At 38.9% G+C, this 20,615-nt stretch overlaps 1 protein-coding gene across 3 annotated transcripts in view; it reads right to left on the reverse strand.

Moving 5' to 3' along the window:
- The window catches only part of ITCH (itchy E3 ubiquitin protein ligase), a 146,566-nt gene that overhangs the window by 89,511 nt on the left and 36,440 nt on the right, over positions 1–20,615 (reverse strand). The window contains exon 3 of one of the 3 annotated variants that reach the window (XM_047069359.1): positions 14,874–14,964. In XM_047069359.1, the coding sequence (XP_046925315.1) occupies positions 14,874–14,943 (70 nt within the window). In that variant the 5' untranslated portion in view covers positions 14,944–14,964. Of the gene's footprint in view, positions 1–14,873; positions 14,986–20,615 lie in introns of those variants that run through there. The other 2 variants (XM_047069360.1, XM_047069361.1) reach the window with 2 other exon arrangements.

Consider the following 20,615-nt stretch of genomic DNA (forward strand, 5'->3'; position numbering starts at 1 on the left):
CTTAATACAGAGCAATATTTAATCACAGGATTGCCACAGAAAATTATAAAACCCTTATTTTTAACACATTTCTGGCCTGAGAAAAGGTGAAAAAAGCCTAAACAATTTTGCAAAGACCACCATTGTACTTCAGAGGCTCTTATGGACCTCTGAAACTGATTAAATCTAGAACAAAGCAATGTAGGCCTGACAGGAAGGAAACCATCTGCCCTCAGTGGCATTTTAGGATTCAAACTTTTCAAAGTTATTTTGCCATATAACCCCACCCAACCCCACTAGAGACATTGTAGGAAACTTTAAATGTGGAAATAAAAGAGGTAAGTGAAACTAACACTAACAGTTAGTGTTGGCTATGTGTCTGCCACATAAACATTTTCATTAAAAAAATTTTTTTTCTAATGTTTATTTTTTGAGAGAAAGAGACAGAGAGTGTGAGGCAAGGGAGGGGCAGAGAAAGAGGGACACACAGAATCCCAAGCAGGCCCCAGGCTCTGAGCTGTCAGTAGAGCCTGACACAGGGCTCCAACTCACGAGCCATGAGATCATGACCTGAGTGGAAGTCGGATGCTTAACCAAGCCACCAGGCACCCCAAAACATTTTCATTTTAATACTCAAAAGACTATCCTGTGAGATAGGAATTATCATCTTAATTTTTACACATAAAAAGACAAATTCAACAGAACTTAAAAGTTTGCGTGAGGGTCACTTGCGAAGCCTGAACAGGAGAAATTAAGTGCTCAAATCTCAGTTCACATTGCATAAAACTTTTGTTACAGTCCCAATATTAAAAAATAGATCACTGCACTACTTCCTGAAACTTAATTTACTATAGTAAATTAAAAGAATAAAAATGGTAAACTATAAGACAGGAAACTGAAAAATCTCAGTATCACATCACCTGGGCTACCGCAAAGGTCTCCAACAATTGTTTTTAACCTCACTTCTGCAACCCCTCAACTTCTAGGATTATCTTCCTAAAACAGATGTGCTCATGTCAGTACTTTTCAAATACTTCTCTAATGCCTGCATGATGAAATTTAAACTCTTCTGGGCATTTCACATTGTTGTTTACCTCAGTTCACAGCTAAGGAAACTGAGGCTCAAAGGTATTAGTGACATGCACAAGGTTACATAGCTATTAAGTATCAGAACCAAGACCAGACATTAGCTTCTCCAGAGATGGGAATCATTAGTCTAATATACATTTCTTAACTAAAACTTGGGGTCAGGGGCAAAATGACCTCCCCAAGAGTTTAACGATAGAAACTTCAATGGTACACAGGTCAAAGCATTTGACAGTATTTATTATTTTCTACTATAATTTTTGCATCTATCTGATAAACTATACAAGAAAGTTATTGCCCAATATGAAAAATACAGGGACATTCACTAACAATATTCCAGTAAAATGTGAACAAATTAGTTAAATGCCAACAGAAGTTCCCAAAGCAACTGCTTCAATGAATTATCTAGATCTATGTGAAAGAGTAGCACAAAAGACAACCTTTCTTATTCAACTCAAACTTGAAGCTAAATGGCTACTCAAGTTATTTCCATAAATTAGATTCAAATTACAGAAAATGTTACTGGAGAGTGGTCAACATGGTGGAGAAGCAGGGGGACTGGAAGTTCCCGTGTCCCTCAAACACAGCAGTATTGAGGCCAGAAGACTTGGAATTCTAGGAATCCGGGTTACAGAGTGACAGAAACATCTCCAGGGGCCCACAGGGACAACGTAGCAGGCCATAGGTGCATGACTGCAAACTGGGAGAGATAAAACAGGTGGCATAGGAACGGAAGGGAGGGATCCCCTTCTGTGAAGAGACAAAAGGAAGAGAAAGACAGGCTGTGGAAATGTAGGACTGTATTTGGACAAGACAAAAACCATGGACCGGGGAATGGAAAAAAATGGAGAAAGAACCAATTTCTAACTGTGGGAGGTGGGGAGCCAGCCCTGAGCTAGGTAGCTAGCTCTCAGGAGCAGAGAGAACAACCCTTTCCCTTGAGTGCTATGAGAAGACAAATAGCCATTCCAAGGACAAAAGACCCTGTAGGCCCATGAACCCCTTGCCCCCCCTCCCCCGCACCAGCCAGAGGTCCTTTGTACCTGACAGTACCCCAGAGTGACAGTATCCAGGAACTGGGACAAGGGATCCCGTAAGACATTGGGGTCTGAATCCCAGCCACGTGCCTGGAAGGCACAGGAGATGGTGGAGGGGGACATAGGTGGCTGCTTGCACTCGCGCCCACTCAGCACTGTGAGGAGCCAGAGGCCCTCAGTTGACAGGCTGGGTGGAGTGGCACTTCCCAGGAACCAGGGTGCGTGGAGCAGGATCCGGGTTTTAATCCCACCCAAGCACCTGGAAGGTGCGGGAGACTGTGGAGCAGAACAAAGTGGCCTGCTTGCGCCTGTGTGGCACTGTCAGGATGGCCTGAACAAAGTGGTTTGGGACACCTGGTCCAGGGAGGAGAGGCTGGGGTGTTGCCAGTTTTCTCCCCATCACCAACAAGGTGGGGTTTCAGGGAACAGACAACGGGCCCACAGTGGAGGTGGGACCCACATACACCAAACCACATCCCTCTGTACCTGGTAACTGCATATGTAACAGAGCAAGATTGACACTGACTTAACCAAACAGTCCCTCCTCCAGATCATTGCAGGCACCGGTTCCAAGGCCCCATCAGATATTGGTCCAGTGGTTTTTGTATTCTTTGATTTGACTTGATTCTTGATCAATTCTTATTTTGTGTGTGTGTGTGGGGGGGGGGGATATATATATCCCCCCTTTTCTTCCTCTTATTTCTTCCCTTCTCTAGTCTGGTTATTCTGGTTGTTGGTTTAAGCACACATTTTCAATCTATTCTTTTTACATCTCTTCTGTCTCTCCTTTATTCCGCCGCCCCCCCCCCCCCCCATCTCTCTGGACTAAGCTGTATAGTTTCTCTGATTCTCTGCCTGGTCAATTTTTTTTCCTTTTCCCCACCCCTGTCACTTCTCTCTCTGTATGGGATAAGGCCTCTTCCACCACCATACACACCCCTTTTTAAAATTTTTTCCAGGGACACTTCAACGTACAAATCAAAGCACACCTGGTGGAAGATCCAAACCACCACTATGAGTAGGGAGATAAAGCAACCAGAGCCTCAACAACAGAGAGCATGAAACACACTCCAAAAACACCTCCTGAAGGGCCAGGCCCTGGACAGTGTTATGACCCCTTTTTAATATAATAGTGCTCACAGGAGCAAGACTCATAACAAGCTATTAAAACACATAAGGGACAGAAAACAAGCCAATATGACAAAATAGAAGAATTCTCCTCAAAAGAAATTCCAGGAAGGAATGACAGCTAGAGAATTGCTCAGAACAGAAATGAACAATATAACTGAGCAAGAATTTAGAATAATAGTCATAAGATTAATAGCTGGGCTTGGAAAAAAGCATAGAAGGAAGAAAAAAAGCTTAGAAGATGGCAGAGAATCTACTGCTGCAGAGATCAAGGAACTAAGAAATAGTCACAACAAATTAAGAAATGAGGTGCTAAATAAACTAGATGTAGTGACAGCAAGGATGGAAGAGGCAGAGGGGAGATTAAGTGAAATAGAACATAAAATTATGGAAAATAATGAAGCTTAGAAAAAGAGAGGTAAGAAAATATTAGACCACAAGGGGAGAATTACAGAACTAAGTGATTTGATAGAAATGTAATAATATCCATATCATAGGAGCTCCAGAAGAAGGAGAAAGAGGCAGAGGTTTACTTGAACAAATTATAGCTGAGAACTTCCCTAATCTGGGGAAGGAAATAGACATCCAAATCCAGGAGGCTCAGAGAACTCCCTTTAGATTTAACAAGAATAGATCTTCTCCATGGCATATCATTATGAAACTGGCAAAATACAAAGATACAGAATTCTGAAAGCAGCTAGAGACAAATGGGCCTTAACCTACAAGGTAGACATATAAGGGTAGAAGCAGACCTGTCCACTGAAACTTGGCAAGCCAGAGGGAATGACAGGAAATATTCAATGTGCTGAACAGGAAAAATATGTAGCTAAGAAGACTTTTTATCTAGCAAGATTGTCATTCAGAATAGAAGGAGAGATAAAGGCTTTCCCAAACAAAAACTGAAGGAGTTCATCACCACTAAACCAGCCCTGCAAGAGATCCTAAAGGGGGACTCTGTGAGTGGAATGCTGCAAACACTAAAAAGCACCAGAGACATAAGCACAAGCATGACATCTACAGATAACACAACGACACTAAATCCATATCTTTCAATAATAACTCTGAATGTACATGGACTAAATGCTCTAATCAAAAGACATAGGGTATCAGAATGGATTAAAAAACAAAAACAAAAAACAAGATCCATCTATATGCTGTCTACCAAAGACCCATTTTAGACCTGAGGGCACTTTCAGATTGAAGGTAAGGGGATGAAGAACCACCTATCATGCTACTGGAAGTCAAAAGAAAGCTGGAGTAGCCATACTTATATCAGACAAACTAGATTTTAAGCTAAAGGCTGTAACAAGGGATGAAGAAGGGCAGTATGTCATAATTACAAGGTCTATCCATCAAGAAGAGCTAACAATTGTAAATGCTTATGCTCCCAACTTGGTAGCACCCAAATACATAAGTCAATTAATCACAAACATAAGCAATCTTACTGACAGGAATACTGTAATTGCAGGGGACTTTAATACTCACAACAATTGACAGATCATCTGGGCAAAATATCAATAAAGATACAAGGGCCTTGAATGATACACTGGACCAGATGGACATGACAGATACATTCAGAACTTTTCATCCAAAAGCAGAATACACATTCTTTTTGAGTGTACATGGAACATTCTCTAAGATGGATCACATACTGGGTCATGAAACAGCCCTCAATAAATATAAAAGGATTGAGATCATACCATGCATATTTTCTAATCACAATGCTATGAAACTTGAAATCAACCAGAAGAAAAAAATTTGGAAAGTTTCCAAATGCAGAGAAGTTAAAGAACATTCTAATAAAGAATGAACAGGTCAACCAGGCAATTAAAGAAGAAATTAAAAGATACATGGAAGCAAATGAAAATGAAAACATGACAGTCCAAATCCCTTGGGATGCAGCAAAGGCAGTCCTAAGGGGAAACACAATGCAATCCGGGCCTATCTCAAAAACCAAGAAAAATCCCAAATACAAAATCTAACAGCACATCTAAAGGAATTAGAAGCAGAACAGCAAAGAAATCCCAAAACCAGCAGCAGAAGAGAAATAATAAAGATCAGAGCAGAAATAATATAGAATAAAAACAAACAAACAAACCCAGAACAGATCAATGAATCTAAGAGCTATTTTTTTGAAAAAATAAAACAAAATTTTTAACCCCCTAGCCAGACTTCTCAAAAAGAAAAGAGAAAGGACCCAAATAAATAAAATCACAAATGAAAGAGGACAGACCACAACCAGTATCACAGAAATATAAACAATTATCAGAGAATACTATGAAAAATTATATGCCAACTAACTAGACAACCTGGAGGAAATGGACAAATTCCTAGACACCCACACACTATCAAAACTCAAATGGGAAGAAGCAGAGAATTGAACAGACCCATAACCAGTGAAGAAATTGAATCACAGTTATCAAAAATCTCCCAACAAATAAGAGTCCTGGGCCAGATGGCTTCCCAGGGGAATTCTAACAGACATTTTTTTTCTTTTTTTTTCTTTTTTACATTTTTTTTTAATGTTTATTTATTTTTGAAGGAGAGAGAGACAGAGTGTGGGGGGGGGCAGAGAGAGAGGGAGACACAGAATCTGTAGCAGACGCCAGGCTCTGAGCTGTCAGCACAGAGCCCGACGCGGGGCTCGAACCCACAAACTGAGATCATGACCTGAGCCGAAGTTGGACGCTCAACCGACCGAGCCACCCAGGCACCCCTTAACAGACATTTAAAGCAGAGTTAATACCTATCCTTCTCAACCTGTTCCAAAAAACAGAAACAGAAATAAAGATTCCAGATTCATTCTATGAAGCCAACATTTTTTTTCCATTTTTTTTAACCTTTATTTATTTTTTTGAGACAGAGAGAGACAGAGCAAGAATGGGGGAGGGTCAGAGAGAGAGAGAGACACAGAATCCGAAACAGGCTCCAGGCTCTGAGCTGTCGGCACAGAGCTCAACGCAGGGCTTGAACTCACAGACCCTGAGATCATGACCTGAGCCAAAGTCGGATGCTCAACCGACTGAGCCACCCAGGCGCCCCTCTATGAAGCCAACATTAACTTGATTCCCAAACCAGACAGTGACCCCACTAAAAAGGACAATTACCTTTTTGATAATTTACCTAAAAAGGTGAAATATCCCTGATGACCACGGATGTAAAAATTCTCAACAAGATACTAGCAAATTGAATTCAACAGTATATCAAAAGAATTATTCACCACGATCAAGTGGGATTCATTCCTGGGCTGCAGGGCTAGTTCAATATTCGCACACAAATCAATCAATGTAATACATCACATTAATAGAAGAAAGGATAAGAACCATATGATCCTGTCAATAAATGCAGAAGAAGCATTTGACAAAATACAGCAGCATCCTTTCTTAATAAGAACCCCCAAGAAAGTCGGGATAGAAGGAACATAACACCATAAAAGCCATATATGAAAAGCCCACAGCTGATATCATCCTCAATGGGGAAAAACTGAGAGCTTTCCCCATGAGATCAGGAACACAGCAGGGATGTCCACTGACACCACTGTTGTTTAACATAGTGTTGGGAGTCCCAGCCTCAGCAATCAGACAACAAAACGAAATAAAAGGCATGCATCCAAAACTGGCAAAGAATAAGTCAAACTTTCACTTTTTGCAGATGACATGATACTCTACATGGAAAACCCAAAAGACTCCACCAAAAAGCTGCTAGAACTGATACATGAATTCAGGTAAGTCGCAGGATACAAAATAAATGTATAGAAATCAGTTGCATTTCTATACACCAATAATGAAACAACAGAAAGAGAAATCAAGAAATCAATCCCATTTACAATTACGCCAAGAACCATACCTTGGATTAAACCTAACCAAAGATGTAAAAGATATGTACGCCAAAAACTATAGAAAATTTATGAAGGAAATTGAAGAAGACACAAAGAAATGGAAAAACATTCCATGCTCATGGATTGGAAGGACAAATATTGTTAAAATGTCAATACTACCCAAAGCAATCTATACATTCAATGCAATCCCAATCAAAATTGTATCGGCATTCTTCTCAAAGCTAGAACAAACAATCCTAAAATGTGTATAGAACCACAAAAGACCCCAAATAATCAAAGTTACATTGAAAAAGAAAACCAAAGCGGAAGGCATCACAATCCCAAACGTCAGCCTCTACTACAAGGCTGTAATCAAGACAGTATGGTATTGGCACAAAAACAAACACATAGACCAATGGAATAGAATAGAGAACCCAGAATTGGACCCACAAATGTATGGCCAACTAATCTCTGACAAAGCAGGAAAGAGTATCCAATGGAAAAAAGACAGTCTCTTTAGCAAATGGTGCTGGGAGAACTGGACAGCAACATGCAGAAGAATGAAACTGGACCACTTTCTTACACCATACACAAAAATAAACTCAAAATGGATGAAAGACCTACATGTGAGACAGGAAACCATCAAAACCCTAGTGGAGAAAACAGGCAACAACCTCTTTGACTTCAGCAGCAGCAATTTCTTGCTTGGCATGTCTCCGAAAGCAAGGGAAATAAAAGCAAAAATGAACTATTGGGACCGTATCAAGATAAAAAGCTTCTGCACTGCAAAAGAAACAATCAACAAAATTAAAAGGCAACCAATGAAATGGGAGAAGATATCCGCAAATGACATATCAGACAAAGGGTTAGTCTCCAAAATCTATAAAGAACTTACCAAACTCAACACCCAAAAACAAATAATCCAGTGAAGAAATTAGACACTTCAATAGACACTTTTCCAAAGAAAACATCCAGATGGCCAAAAGACACATGAAAAAACGCTCAACATCGCTCATCATCAGGGAAATATAAATGAAAACCCACAGTGAGATACTACCTCACACCAGTCAGAGTGGCTAAAATTAACAACTCAGGAAACAACAGATGTTGGCGAGGATGCAGAGAAAGAGGAACCCTTTTGCACTGCTGGTGGGAATGCAAACTGGTGCAGCCACTCTGGAAGACAGTATGGAGGTTCCTCAAAAAACTAAAAATAGAACTACCCTATGACCCAGCAGTAGCACTACTAGGAATTTATCCAAAGGATAAAGGAGTGCTGATTTGAAGGGGCACATGTACCCCAATGTTTATAGCAGCGCTTTGGACAGTAGCCAAATTATGGAAAGAGCCCAAATGTCCATCAACTGATGAATGGATAAAGATGTGGTTTATATATACAATGGAACACTACTTGGCAATGAGAAAGAATGAAATCCTGCCATTTTGCAACAATGTGGATGGAACTGGAGAGTATTATACTAAGTGAAATAAGTCAATCAAAGAGAGAATATGTTTTCACTCATATGTGGAACTTGAGAAGCTTAACAGAAGACCATAGGGGAAGGGAAGGGGAAAATATAGTTTCAAACAAAGAGGGAGCAAACCATAAAAGACTCTTAAATACACAGAACAAACTAAGGGTTGATGGGTGGGCACAGGAGAAGGGAAATGGGTGATGGGCAATGAGAAGAGCACTTATTGGGATGAGCACTGGGTGTTGTATGTAAGTGATGAATCACGGGAATCTACCTCCAAAACCAAGAGCACACTGTATATACACTGTGTGTTAGCTAACCTGATATTATATAAAAAGAAAGAAAGAAAGAAAGAAAGAAAGAAAGAAAGAAAGAAAGAAAGAAGAAAGAAAGAAAATATAACTAAGACACCAGCAGTATACTTTTTTATTTTATGTAAATGCTGAAAAGGAAAGGTGACATTGCCTTTCCTTCGATACTTTTTTTTTTATATTTTTTTTATTTTTTTTAAATTTTTTTTTTTCAACGTTTATTTATTTTTGGGACAGAGAGAGACAGAGCATGAACGGGGGAGGGGCAGAGAGAGAGGGAGACACAGAATTGGAAACAGGCTCCAGGCTCTGAGCCATCAGCCCAGAGCCCGACGCGGGGCTCGAACTCACGGACCGCGAGATCGTGACCTGGCTGAAGTCGGACGCTCAACCGACTGCGCCACCCAGGCGCCCCGATACTTTTTTTTTTTTAACTTTATTTATTTATTTTGAGAGAAAGAGTGCAAGCAGGGGAAGGGCAGAGAGAAGGGAGAGAGAATCCCAAGCAGGCTTGGCACTGTCAGCACAGAGACTAATGTGGGGCTCGAACTCATGAACTGTGAGATCATGACCTGAGCCAAAATCAAGAGCCATTCACTTAACTGATAGAGCCACCCAGGCATCCCTCCTTTGATACTCTTATAAAGAACTCAGTGAAGGGCACCTGGGTAGCTCCACTGGTTGAGTCTTGATTTTGGCTCAGGTCATGATCCCAGGGTAGTGGAACTGAGCTCCTCAAAAGGCTTTACACCGACCATGGTGCTTGCTTAAGATTCTCTCTCCCTGGGGCGCCTGGGTGGCGCAGTCGGTTAAGCGTCCGACTTCAGCCAGGTCACGATCTCGCGGTCCGTGAGTTCGAGCCCCGCGTCAGGCTCTGGGCTGATGGCTCGGAGCCTGGAGCCTGTTTCTGATTCTGTGTCTCCCTCTCTCTCTGCCCCTCCCCCGTTCATGCTCTGTCTCTCTCTGTCCCAAAAATAAATAAACGTTGAAAAAAAATTTAAAAAAAAAAAAAAAAAAAAAAAGATTCTCTCTCCCTCTGCCCCTTTCCTGCTCACTCTCTCTCTAAAATAAAAAAAAAAAGTAAATTAAGTTAAATTAAAAAAAAAAAGGATTCAGTGAAATTAAAACGCACATCCAAGTTCTCTAAACAATCCAATTATCAACAAACAGCACTATGAATTATTTTTTTAAACTTCTTTTTTGCTACAGCTTACAAAATGTACCATTTCTCTGAAATAAATTTTCTATTTGCCCTCACTTAATTGGGTAAGGAAATCAATTATCCAATATATACTGTAAATGAATAATTAACAGGAATGTATGTCTGTCTCTGTATGTATGATAGAAGGAGGTAAGAAAATAGGGGCACCTGGCTGGCTCAGGTGATAGAGAATGAGACTCTGGATCTCAGGGTCATGGGTTCAAGCCCCATGATGGTTGCGGAGCCTACTTAAAAAATGGTAAATAAACAAACAAACAAATAAATAAATATGAAACAGGTAAGAAAATAACAAGAGGGTAAGAAGCCATCTGCATGTTCAATGCACTACCTATCAAGATTCCACTGGCATTTTTGATTAAAGTAGGAAAAACACTCCTAAAATTTATATGCAACCACAAGACCCTGAATATCCAAAGAAATCAATGCAGGAGGCATTGTACTTCCTGATTTCAAGCTATCCTATAGAGCTATAGTAATCAAAACAGTATTGTACTGACATAAAAACTGACAAATAGATCAATGGAACAGAATTGAGAGCCCAGAAATAAATCCAAACATATAAGGTCAACTAATATTTGACAAAGGAACCAAGAAGATTCAATGGACAAAAAACAGTCTTTTCAGGAAATGCTGCTGGAATAACTGGATTGAAAAAACAAACAAAAAAAGACAAGGGGTAGGGGCTCCTGGGTGGCTCAGTCGGTTAAGTGTCTGACTTTGGTTCAGGTCACGATCTCAGTTTGAGAGTTTGAGCCCCACGTTGGGCTCTGTGCTGACAGCTCAGAGCCTGGAGCCTGCTTCAGAGTCTGTGTCTCCCTCTTTCTGCTCCTCCCCCACTTACTCTCTGTCTCGCTCCAAAATAAATAAATACTAAAAAAACTTAAACAAAAGACAAGAGGTGCCTGGGTGGCTCAGTGGGTTAAGCGTCCAACTCTTGATTTTGGCTCAGGTCATGATCTCATAGTTCAGGAGATGAAGCCCCATGTTGGGCTCTGCGCTGACAGCACGGACCCTGCTTGGGGTTCTCTCTCTCTCTCTCTCTCTCTCTCTCTCTGCTCCTCCCCCACTCTCTCTCAAAATTAACTTACTAATTTAAAATTTTTTTAAAGACAAGAAATTTGAGTAGAACCACAGAGTAGGATTTTTTAACTTTTGACACTCAATTCTCCTATTGGTCTTTCATACTAACTTTCTAAAAAGTAAAATTGACTGTTCTTTGTTAAAAGCCCTGATTTCTTTCCATGTCTGCCAGCAATGATATTTTTGTAGCCCTGACACACACCTGAAGGAGATGACCCACTCCCATTAAGTTCTCAAGGTTCCAACTCTGCAGCAGTGGCCCGCAGGGGTTTTAGCAAAGCCTTGTTCGTTTCTCTGCTTCAAGTGTTCTGCTCGTATTCTCTCCTAAAAGGATCCTTTCTACTTCCCTATATATTTTTTAAATAATTTCGTATATTTAAATGGTAACAATGCTTCAAGCACCACTTCCTTTCACAGAAGCTCTGGTCAAACACTGATCTTGCTTTCCTGACCAAAGTTGTTATCTCTTTTTGCCGTTACCATATACAATGGCATTTATTTTTTACACTTCAATTTTTATGCCCATCTTGATTCTATCTAGAAAGATGTTGAGGCAGCTTACAAAAAAAAAAATAATAAAAGCAACCAATACTATAACTGATCCATTAACATAGAATAAAAAATACAATGTCATTAAAGGAAATTGTGCAAAAAGCTTAGTTCTGAGGTTTCTAGCATCAAAAGCATATAAGTAAACAATGAATTATGAAAGGCATTTGATTCTACTCAACTTGGCACTTTACTCTTTATAACCTTATGCTTTCCATTTGTCTCATATATAATAATATATTTGCTAAATATATAACTTTTATCCATTATTCATGGTATTTGTTTTTATTAAATTGCTTTTTGCCTTGTATTTGTGCAGTCTCAGAATTTTTAGAACCAAGATTAAAAACTTAAACATGGCAAGAATTATGTCTTCTTGAGATGCATTTAGACATTTACCAAATATTTTTCTTACTGTGAGAATAATGATGGTAGCAAACAAGATAAATGGTTTATGCACAGAAAAAAGTATAAAGGAATATAAACCTAAACCTAAAGGAATAACAGTATCATCTCTCAGGATTGAGATGATAAATAGGACCCTTCACTTCATTCTTTTACTGAGGTTTTTTTAAAGTTTTTTTTGGTTATTGTTTGTTTTTGTAAGTAAGCTCCATGCCCAGCACAGAGCCCAGCGTGGGGCTTGAACTCACAGCCCTGAGACCAAGACCTGAGCTGAGATGAAGAGTCAGACACTTAACTGATTGAGCCACCCAGGCACCCCTATTTTACTAAGTTTTTAAAAATAAAAACATGTGTATTACTTATATAACCTGAAAAAGTAAAGATTTTTTTAAAGATTACTCCAATCAAAGGTTTAATGTTAAGCAGCCCAGAAAAAGTCCTAAGAAGCTGGCTCAATTTAGTATATGTGCTGCCGAAGCGAGCACAGAAGCTGGCTCAATTTAAATCAGCTACTCAGGCTAGCTTCAGGATGGGGGGCAGAGGAAAATAATCAGAATCTTGCTTAACAAAGAAATACCAGTATCTTTCATTGAGAATCAGACATTGCTAAGGAAAGAGACTATAGTGAAGGAATTTCCAAAAATAAATTCTAAGATGCTGTCACATTATGAAAGTGTTTTTTAAACATAATTCAATCATTTTTAGGTTTTGAGGAAGATAATAATAAGGACATGGTTTGTAGCCTAATAGTCATCATCTAGAGGTGGATGTGAGATAGGTGTAATAAAAGCTAAAATACCATACAGAGGATGATAATTGTTCTAGAAGAAATAAATGCCATTAAAAGGTTAGAGACTGAGGTTTCACTGTGTGATACAGACACATGCATATCTGAAGAAAATCCAGTGACTCACCAAATAGTTCATGTATAAATATCTACAAAAAGACCATATGGAGCCAGACTGTGAAAGCTCTCAGCCCCGGCTAACGAAATTCCAAACTATAGCCAAACAGAAGCATTAAAGATTTTTGAGCAGGAATGTAACATAAGTGGCATATTAGAACATTAGGAATATTAATCTGAAAGTGATATACTTGGTTCATATGGTTAGAGAGAGAAAGACAGAGATAGTAGTTAAGTAATAATAGCAACCAAAGGATTTAAATAGACATTTCTCCAAAAAAGATATACAAATGGCCATTTAGCACATGAAAAGATGTTCAACATCCTTAACCACCAGAGAAATGTAAATCAAACCCACAATGACATACCACTTCACACCCACTAGGATGTCTATAATCAAAAAGACAACACGCACTGTCAAGGATGTGGAGAAATTGGAACCCTCCTACATGGCTAATGGGAATACAAATAGTGTGAATGCTTTGAAAAACAATTTGGAGAGGTGCATGGGGGGCTTAGTCGGTTAATCATCTGACTCTTGACTTAGGCTCAGGTCATAATTTGTGGTTTGTGAGTTCAAACTCGTATCAGGCTCTGTACTGGCAGTGCAGAGCCTGCTTGGAGTTCTCCATCTCCCTCTCTCTCTGCCCCTACCCTGCTCACCATCTCCCTCTCCCTCTCTCTCTCAAAAATAAACATTTAAAAAAATGAAAAATAAAAAAATTTAAAAAATGAAAAGCAATTTGGAATTCCTCACAAAGTGAAACATATATATGACCAGTGACTCCACTCCTAGGTAGGTACTCAAGAGAAGTGAAAACACACATCTTTACAAAAACTTGTACACAAATGTTCATAGCGTTATTCATAATAGCCAAAAGTAGAAACAACTCAAACATACATCAACTGATAAAAGGATAAAGAAAATGTGGCATGTTCATGCTTGCAATATTATTTGGCAATAAAATGAAATACTAATGCATGCTACAATAAGAATGAACCTTGAAAACATGCCAAGTAGAAAAAGTCAGAAACAAAAAGCCATACACATTTTAGGATCCCATTTATATGAGATATCCAGAATAGAAAAACCTACAGACAGGAAGTAGATTAGTGATTGCCCAGGGTTGATGGTGGCTGGGGGACATGGAAAGTCTTCTACTAATGGGTAGAGGTTTTCTAAAACTGACAGTGTTGACAACTGTACAACACTGCGAATATACTAACAATCATTGACCTCTTAATGGGTAAACTGTATGTGAATTATCTCTCAAGGCTGTTAATGTAATACAAAACAAAAAACAATAGCAACTGCCCCAGACACCAATGTTTAATGGGAGAGGGGAAAAAAACCCTACAGAATACTCAAGAATATCCTGAAATAAAAATGTAATTTTTATATATCTAACCATCTGTTCATTCATTCATTAGGCAAATATTAATTCAAATATCACCTGATATATAATAGCCACTGAAGATTTTCTTCTCTTAAGATTATTTTTTGGGGTGCTTGGGTGGCTCAGTAGCGAAGCATCTGACTTGGGCTCAGGTCACGATCTCACAGTTTGGGAGTTCAAGTCCACATCAGGTAAGCTAGAGCTCCACTTCAGGTGAGTACAAGCCCCGTGTAAGAGGAGCTCAAGCCCCACTTTGGGTGAGTCCCGCTTCTCTCTCTCTCTCCCTACCTCCTTCTCTCTCTCTCTCCCTACCTCCTTCTCTCTCTCTCTCTGTCCCTTATGGGATTCTCACTCTCTCTGCCCTTTACTCACTTGCGCCCTCTCTCTCTCTCCCTCAAAAAAAAAAAAAAAAAAAAAAAAGGATTATATTTTTTATCTTAGGAAGAAAAAAAAAGTATACTAGTAGATCTGTTTAAGACTTACCAGTGATCTGAAGCTGTGATTTCATGGTCAGGCTACCCATTGAACCAAGCTGCGATCCACTGCCAGACATACCACCAACAGGACGGCAAACCTGAACATGGCAAAGGACACACTGTAAACATCAAAAAGTCCCATTAAAAAAAATATGTATGGTGCTAACCAGGCCATTTTCATATCTCAATTCTAGTATTCATCCTGCCTAACCTGTCAGCAAAATTACATGGCTAATCATTCTATCTTCCATGGTTTACTTTCTTTCCTTGGGCTCCCAAGGAACATTCTCTAGGTTTAAGTCCTACCTCACTGATTGTTCTTAGGCTCCTTTGACAATCTCTTCTGTTTTCTCCCCTCTTAATGTTGGGAGTATCCTAGGGTTCAGTTCCCTCTTACCTCTCTGTACACATTTCCTCAAAGATATCATTCAGTGTTGTGACTTTAAATGTCATCTATATACCAATGAGTCCCAACTTTATATTTCTATCCCAGACTTCATTCCTAAACTCTGAACAACTTTACTTGGGGGTATGTGAAAAACCCCCCAAACTTAACAAATCAAACTGAACTCCGGATTTTCCCTGTAAATTATCTCAGTTGGTAACAACTCCATCCTTTCAGACGCTAAAAACCTTGAAGTCATCCTGCCTTTCTTTTTTTATTTTCCTTCCTATCTGCCAGCAAATTCTGTTGTCTCCATTTGCAAAGTATGTCCAGAATCCAACCATTTCTCACCACCTCTACCATCAATCTGTTCAGAGCCACCTTTTTTCCCCCCTGGATTAGGTCTCCCTGTTTCTAGCTGTGTCTGGCTTCAGTGCCTATTCTGAACACAATCAGGATGACTTTTAAAGTGTTCAAAATCCTGCAAAAGCTTCCCATTTTACTCAGGGTAAAAGCTTAGATCCATACCATGACCTTAAAAGACTATATAAGATGCATGCTCCCAACTTCCTGATCTTATCTCCTTCTATTCTCCTAATCTACTCAAGTACCTACCTCCCTGTTATACATCAAATATGCTAGCACATTCTAGCACTAGGACTTTCGTTTTACTTGTTCTCTTGACAATATTACAGTCTGCTCCAATTCCCTGGTCATTTTTTTTTTCTTCTACAGAATATATCACCTTCTGACATACTAAGTAATTCACTTGGTAATTATGTTTATTGTTTTTTTTCATATCCAAGTGGATTTTAACATTTATTTATTATTGAGAGACAGAGCATGAGCATGAGCATGGGAGGGGCAGAGAGAGAGGGAAACACAGAATCCAAAGCAGGCTCCAAGTTCTGAGCTGTCAGCACAGAGCTCGACGTGGGGCTCGAACTCACAAACCACAAGATCATGACCTGAGCCGAAGTTGAACGTTCAACCGACTGAGCCACCCAGGTGCCCCCCATATTTATTGTTTTGAATCTCTAGGCTTGAATATAAACTCCATGTGAGCAGGGATCTTTGTTTTGTTCACTGATGAAAGCCAGAAGCCCAAAAATAGTGCCTGACACATAGCAAACACTTAAATATCTGTTTGATGAAATGAATTAAAAAATGGCTTTTGAGGGGCACCTGGGTGGCTCAGTCGGGTGAGCAGTCCACCTCTTAATTTCGGCTCAGGTCATGATCTCAATTCCATGAGTCTGAGCCCTGCACTGGGCTCTGTGCTGACAGCGATGAGCCTGCTTGGGATCCTCTCTCTCCCTCTTTCACTCTCTGCCCCACCCCTGCTCACAGTCTTCTCTCTCAAAATAAATTTAACAACAACAACAACAAAGACTTCGAACTACACTAAATGATTAAGTCTCACATATCTTCTTCAGTCTCCAATCATGGAAAAGGTAACCCCATGTGGAAACAGCATGATTAATATAACAAAGATGTTTTAACAAAGTCAGAACATTTGGGCTCAATTCCTGTCTATGACACTTATATGACACTACTTAAGTTATATAACCTCTCTAGGTCCCAGTTTTCTATCAGAAAAATGAGTATAACACCACGTCTACCTCACAGAGTTGTTGCAAAGATGATTATGTATATTTTAAAAATGCTCTGTAAATGTTCTTTATCATTAATAGTGTTTAAATATCTTTACAATAAAAATCTGTTCTTAGGCTTTTGGGGACTGGATAACAATACTAGAAATATTTCAACTGGGTCAAGGTAAAGATTAAAGTGAAATGAAATTTACTTAGCACTTATTTACCAAGTACTATGTAAGAACCATAATATACGGTAAGACAAAATATCTTGATACTGTACCTACTATCTTAAATTTTCATACAATTTTAGACTTCCATTAAAATTTTTAAATATCAGGGGCACCTGAGTGGCTCACTCAGTTGAGCATCCAACTCTTGATTTCGGCTCAAGTCACGATCCCAGGGTTGTGGGGTCAAGCCCCACGTCGGGCTCCACATTGAGCTTGGAGCCTGCTTGGGATTCTCTCTCTCTCCCTCTGCCCCTCTCCCCTGCTCACGGAATTTTTTTAATTTAGTATCAAACAATTCTGGTATCTTCTCAAATCTGCCAAAATGAAATGGAACAATAATTCCCACTGAGACCAACTCTACAAAATCTAATGTTTTATTCCTTGACTTATGAAAACGTTCAAAGCTAAAATTTTGGTCTTCACTATAGAAACTAGCTCATTCTCTGTGGCCTGGTATGTGTATGTGTGCGGGTGAGTGAGTGTGTGCGTCAGTGTGTGCATTTTTCCCCCTTCATCTTCTTTATTTAAATTGCCCACTTCAGATGTTTTATAACCTACAATTTATTAAAAGAGACCTTTTATTTTAAACAGGGAAGGCATACACCATAAATAATGTCATTAGTAGTCACCCAAAATATAAAAGAAATGAATTATAACACAAAAGCCTTAACACTGTTTTGTACAGGATATTCTGGTTCAAAGTGCTTGTTATACAAAGGGCCTTCCAAAGACATCATTACCACATTCTGTATAGTTATTACCTTCTCCTCAACACCCAAAAGACTATATGCAACAGTACTATGACATCAAGAGAAGTAAATCAAGAGACAGCAAGCGAAGTCTAATATCCCGTGCTGATCTTATTATGCATGATAAAGTACTATTCTAGCTGCTGATCTATATCAACAATTTATTGCTGGAAAAATAACCTTTTTAATAGTATAGTGTACATTATTTATTCTAAATTAGCATTAATTACAAAGTTACAAAGTAAATAAATTTAAGATCTCTACAGAAATAAAATATATTTTAAAATTCAAATTAACTTCATATAGAAAAGACTAATGAAAGTACAGATTAAACACATTTTTAGGAACAGTGATTCTCTCCAGATAATTACAGATAATCACTGTGGTAGAATGAGTTGCTCTGCAAAAACATGCTGGTAATTGTAATAATGCATGTACTTACACATATTACTTTTATATATCTCTAAATACTTTAAATTCTTAAGAAGAATAAAAAATTACCGTTACGTATAATAGTAAAAAAAGAAAAACTAAAGAAACCACGTAAGTATCAATTGGTAACCAGTTAAATAAGTAACATTCATAGCATAGAACAGAATACAATGCAGACATTAAAACAAGTAACTCACTAATGACCAAAATGAAATGATTCCAAGAACATTTAAGTTATAAAATATATACATTATGATGTCATTTTTGCAAACAAAAGTAAACTATCTATTCCTATAGATACATATAAATAAATGCAGGAAAAAGTACACATCTGACACTGGTCACAGTGGTTAACTTTGTGGAGGAGAGGAGTAGATATAGTAAAGAAGGTGGTCATGGGGAACTTTGGTTTTATATGTATTGTTTGAGGTTTTTAAAAGAAAACATTTATCATTGATGATTTGTACAAGTTAAAAAACAGGCAAGAGGGGCACCTGGGTGGCTTGGCTGGTTGAGCATCTGACTCTTGGTTTTGGCTCAGGTCATGATCTCACAGTTCATGGGTTTGAGCCCTGCATCAGGCTCTGCGCTAAAAGAGTGGAGCTGCTTGGGATAATGTCTCTCTCTCTCTCTGTCTCTCTGTCTCTCTCCCTCTCTCCCTCCCTCCCCTGCTCATATGTGCTCTCTAAATAAATACATAAATAAATAAACAAAATAAAAAACAGGCAAGAGAGACTAGATATAATAGATAACCTATACTTCCCATGTTTTCTCCTGAGCTCCACACTTTTCATCTTGACCATTACTTACAACTGCCTACCTACACAGTTAAAATGACTAAATTAAAACTCTCTATACCTGGACACACTCATCTTGGCCTCAACAGCACCACCATCCACCCAGTTGCTCAAGCCAAACATATGGGCATGATCTTTCCCTCAACAAGTTCTAATGATTCTACCTGTAAAACATACCCTACTATATAGCCACATTACTCCTTCTCTTCTTAACCATCCTAGTCTAAGCTACAAACAGCCATCCCTTCCCTGACAACAAATTACTAGAAGTCATTAAACTGGTCTCCCTGCTTCTGTACTTGCTACTGGCTCCTTCTCCCTCCCATCATCCTCCACACAGCAACTGGAGTCCTCTTTGAAAAATAAAAATTAGATCATACTCTACTCTGCTTAAATACTCAATAACCTCCTATCTCAGTTAAAATAGAATCCAAACTCCTTACCCTGGCTTATAGATGCCCCAAGTCCATACTACCCATGCTAACTCTCTGACTTTACCTCTTATCATTCTTCCCTTCACCCACTGCAAATCTAGCTTGCTTTCTATTTCTCAAATACACATTTCATCCTAGCCTTACAGCTTTTGTACTAACTGTTCCCTCTGCTAAGAATGCTTTTTTCTGTATCTTTAAATAGCTAACATGTTCTTGTAGTCAGGCCTCAGTTAAATATCACCTCCTCAGAGATCTGTCCAGACTTATCCAATCTGAAGTTAACCATCCTATTACTTTCTATGACATCACTGAAAAATTTCTGATTTGTTTATTGACTCTAAAGTCCACAAAAGTAGGCACTTTATCCACCTTGTTAATCAGTGCAAGGAATACACTGGAAGTTTTTTATTGTTTTAAGTCTACAATTTCAATTGTCAAAATACCTAATATCAAAAAGACAAGTGGGGTGCCTAGGTGGCTCAGCCATTGAGCATCCAGATTCTTCATATCAGCTCAGGTCCTGAGCTCACAGTTCCTAGGATCAAGCCCCACATTAGGCTCTGCACTGACAGCGTGAGCCTGCTTGGGATTCTCTTTCTCCCTCTCTGCCCCTTTCCTATACACATATGCTTTCCCTCTCTCTCAAAATAAACATTTTTTAAAAAGCCAAGAAATAACAAGTATTGGCAAGGATGTGAAGAAAAGGGAACCTTTGTGCATTGTTAATGAGAATATAAATTGGTGCAGCCACTGTGGAAGACAGTATGGAGGTTCCTCAAAATATTAAAAATAGAAATACCATATGATCCAGTAATTCCACCACTGAGTATTTCCCCAAGAAAACTGAGAATATTAACTTGAAAATATATATGCACCCTTATGTTTATTGCAGCATTTACAACAGATAAAATATGGAAACAACCTAAATGCCCACCGGTAGATGAATGGATAAAGATGTGGTATATAAAAATACAATGGAGTATTAGCCATAAAAAAAAAAAATAATAAGATCTTGTCATTTATAACAGCATGGATGGTCCTACAGGGTATTATGCTAAGCGAAATAAATCAGACAGAGAAAGACAAATACCATATGATTTCACTTATACATAATCTAAAACACA

Source organism: Lynx rufus, unplaced genomic scaffold (assembly GCF_022079265.1).
Source record: "Lynx rufus isolate CCGP_SWC_20201006 ecotype Redwood Valley unplaced genomic scaffold, mLynRuf1.p SCAF_8, whole genome shotgun sequence".
NCBI lineage: Eukaryota > Metazoa > Chordata > Mammalia > Carnivora > Felidae > Lynx > Lynx rufus.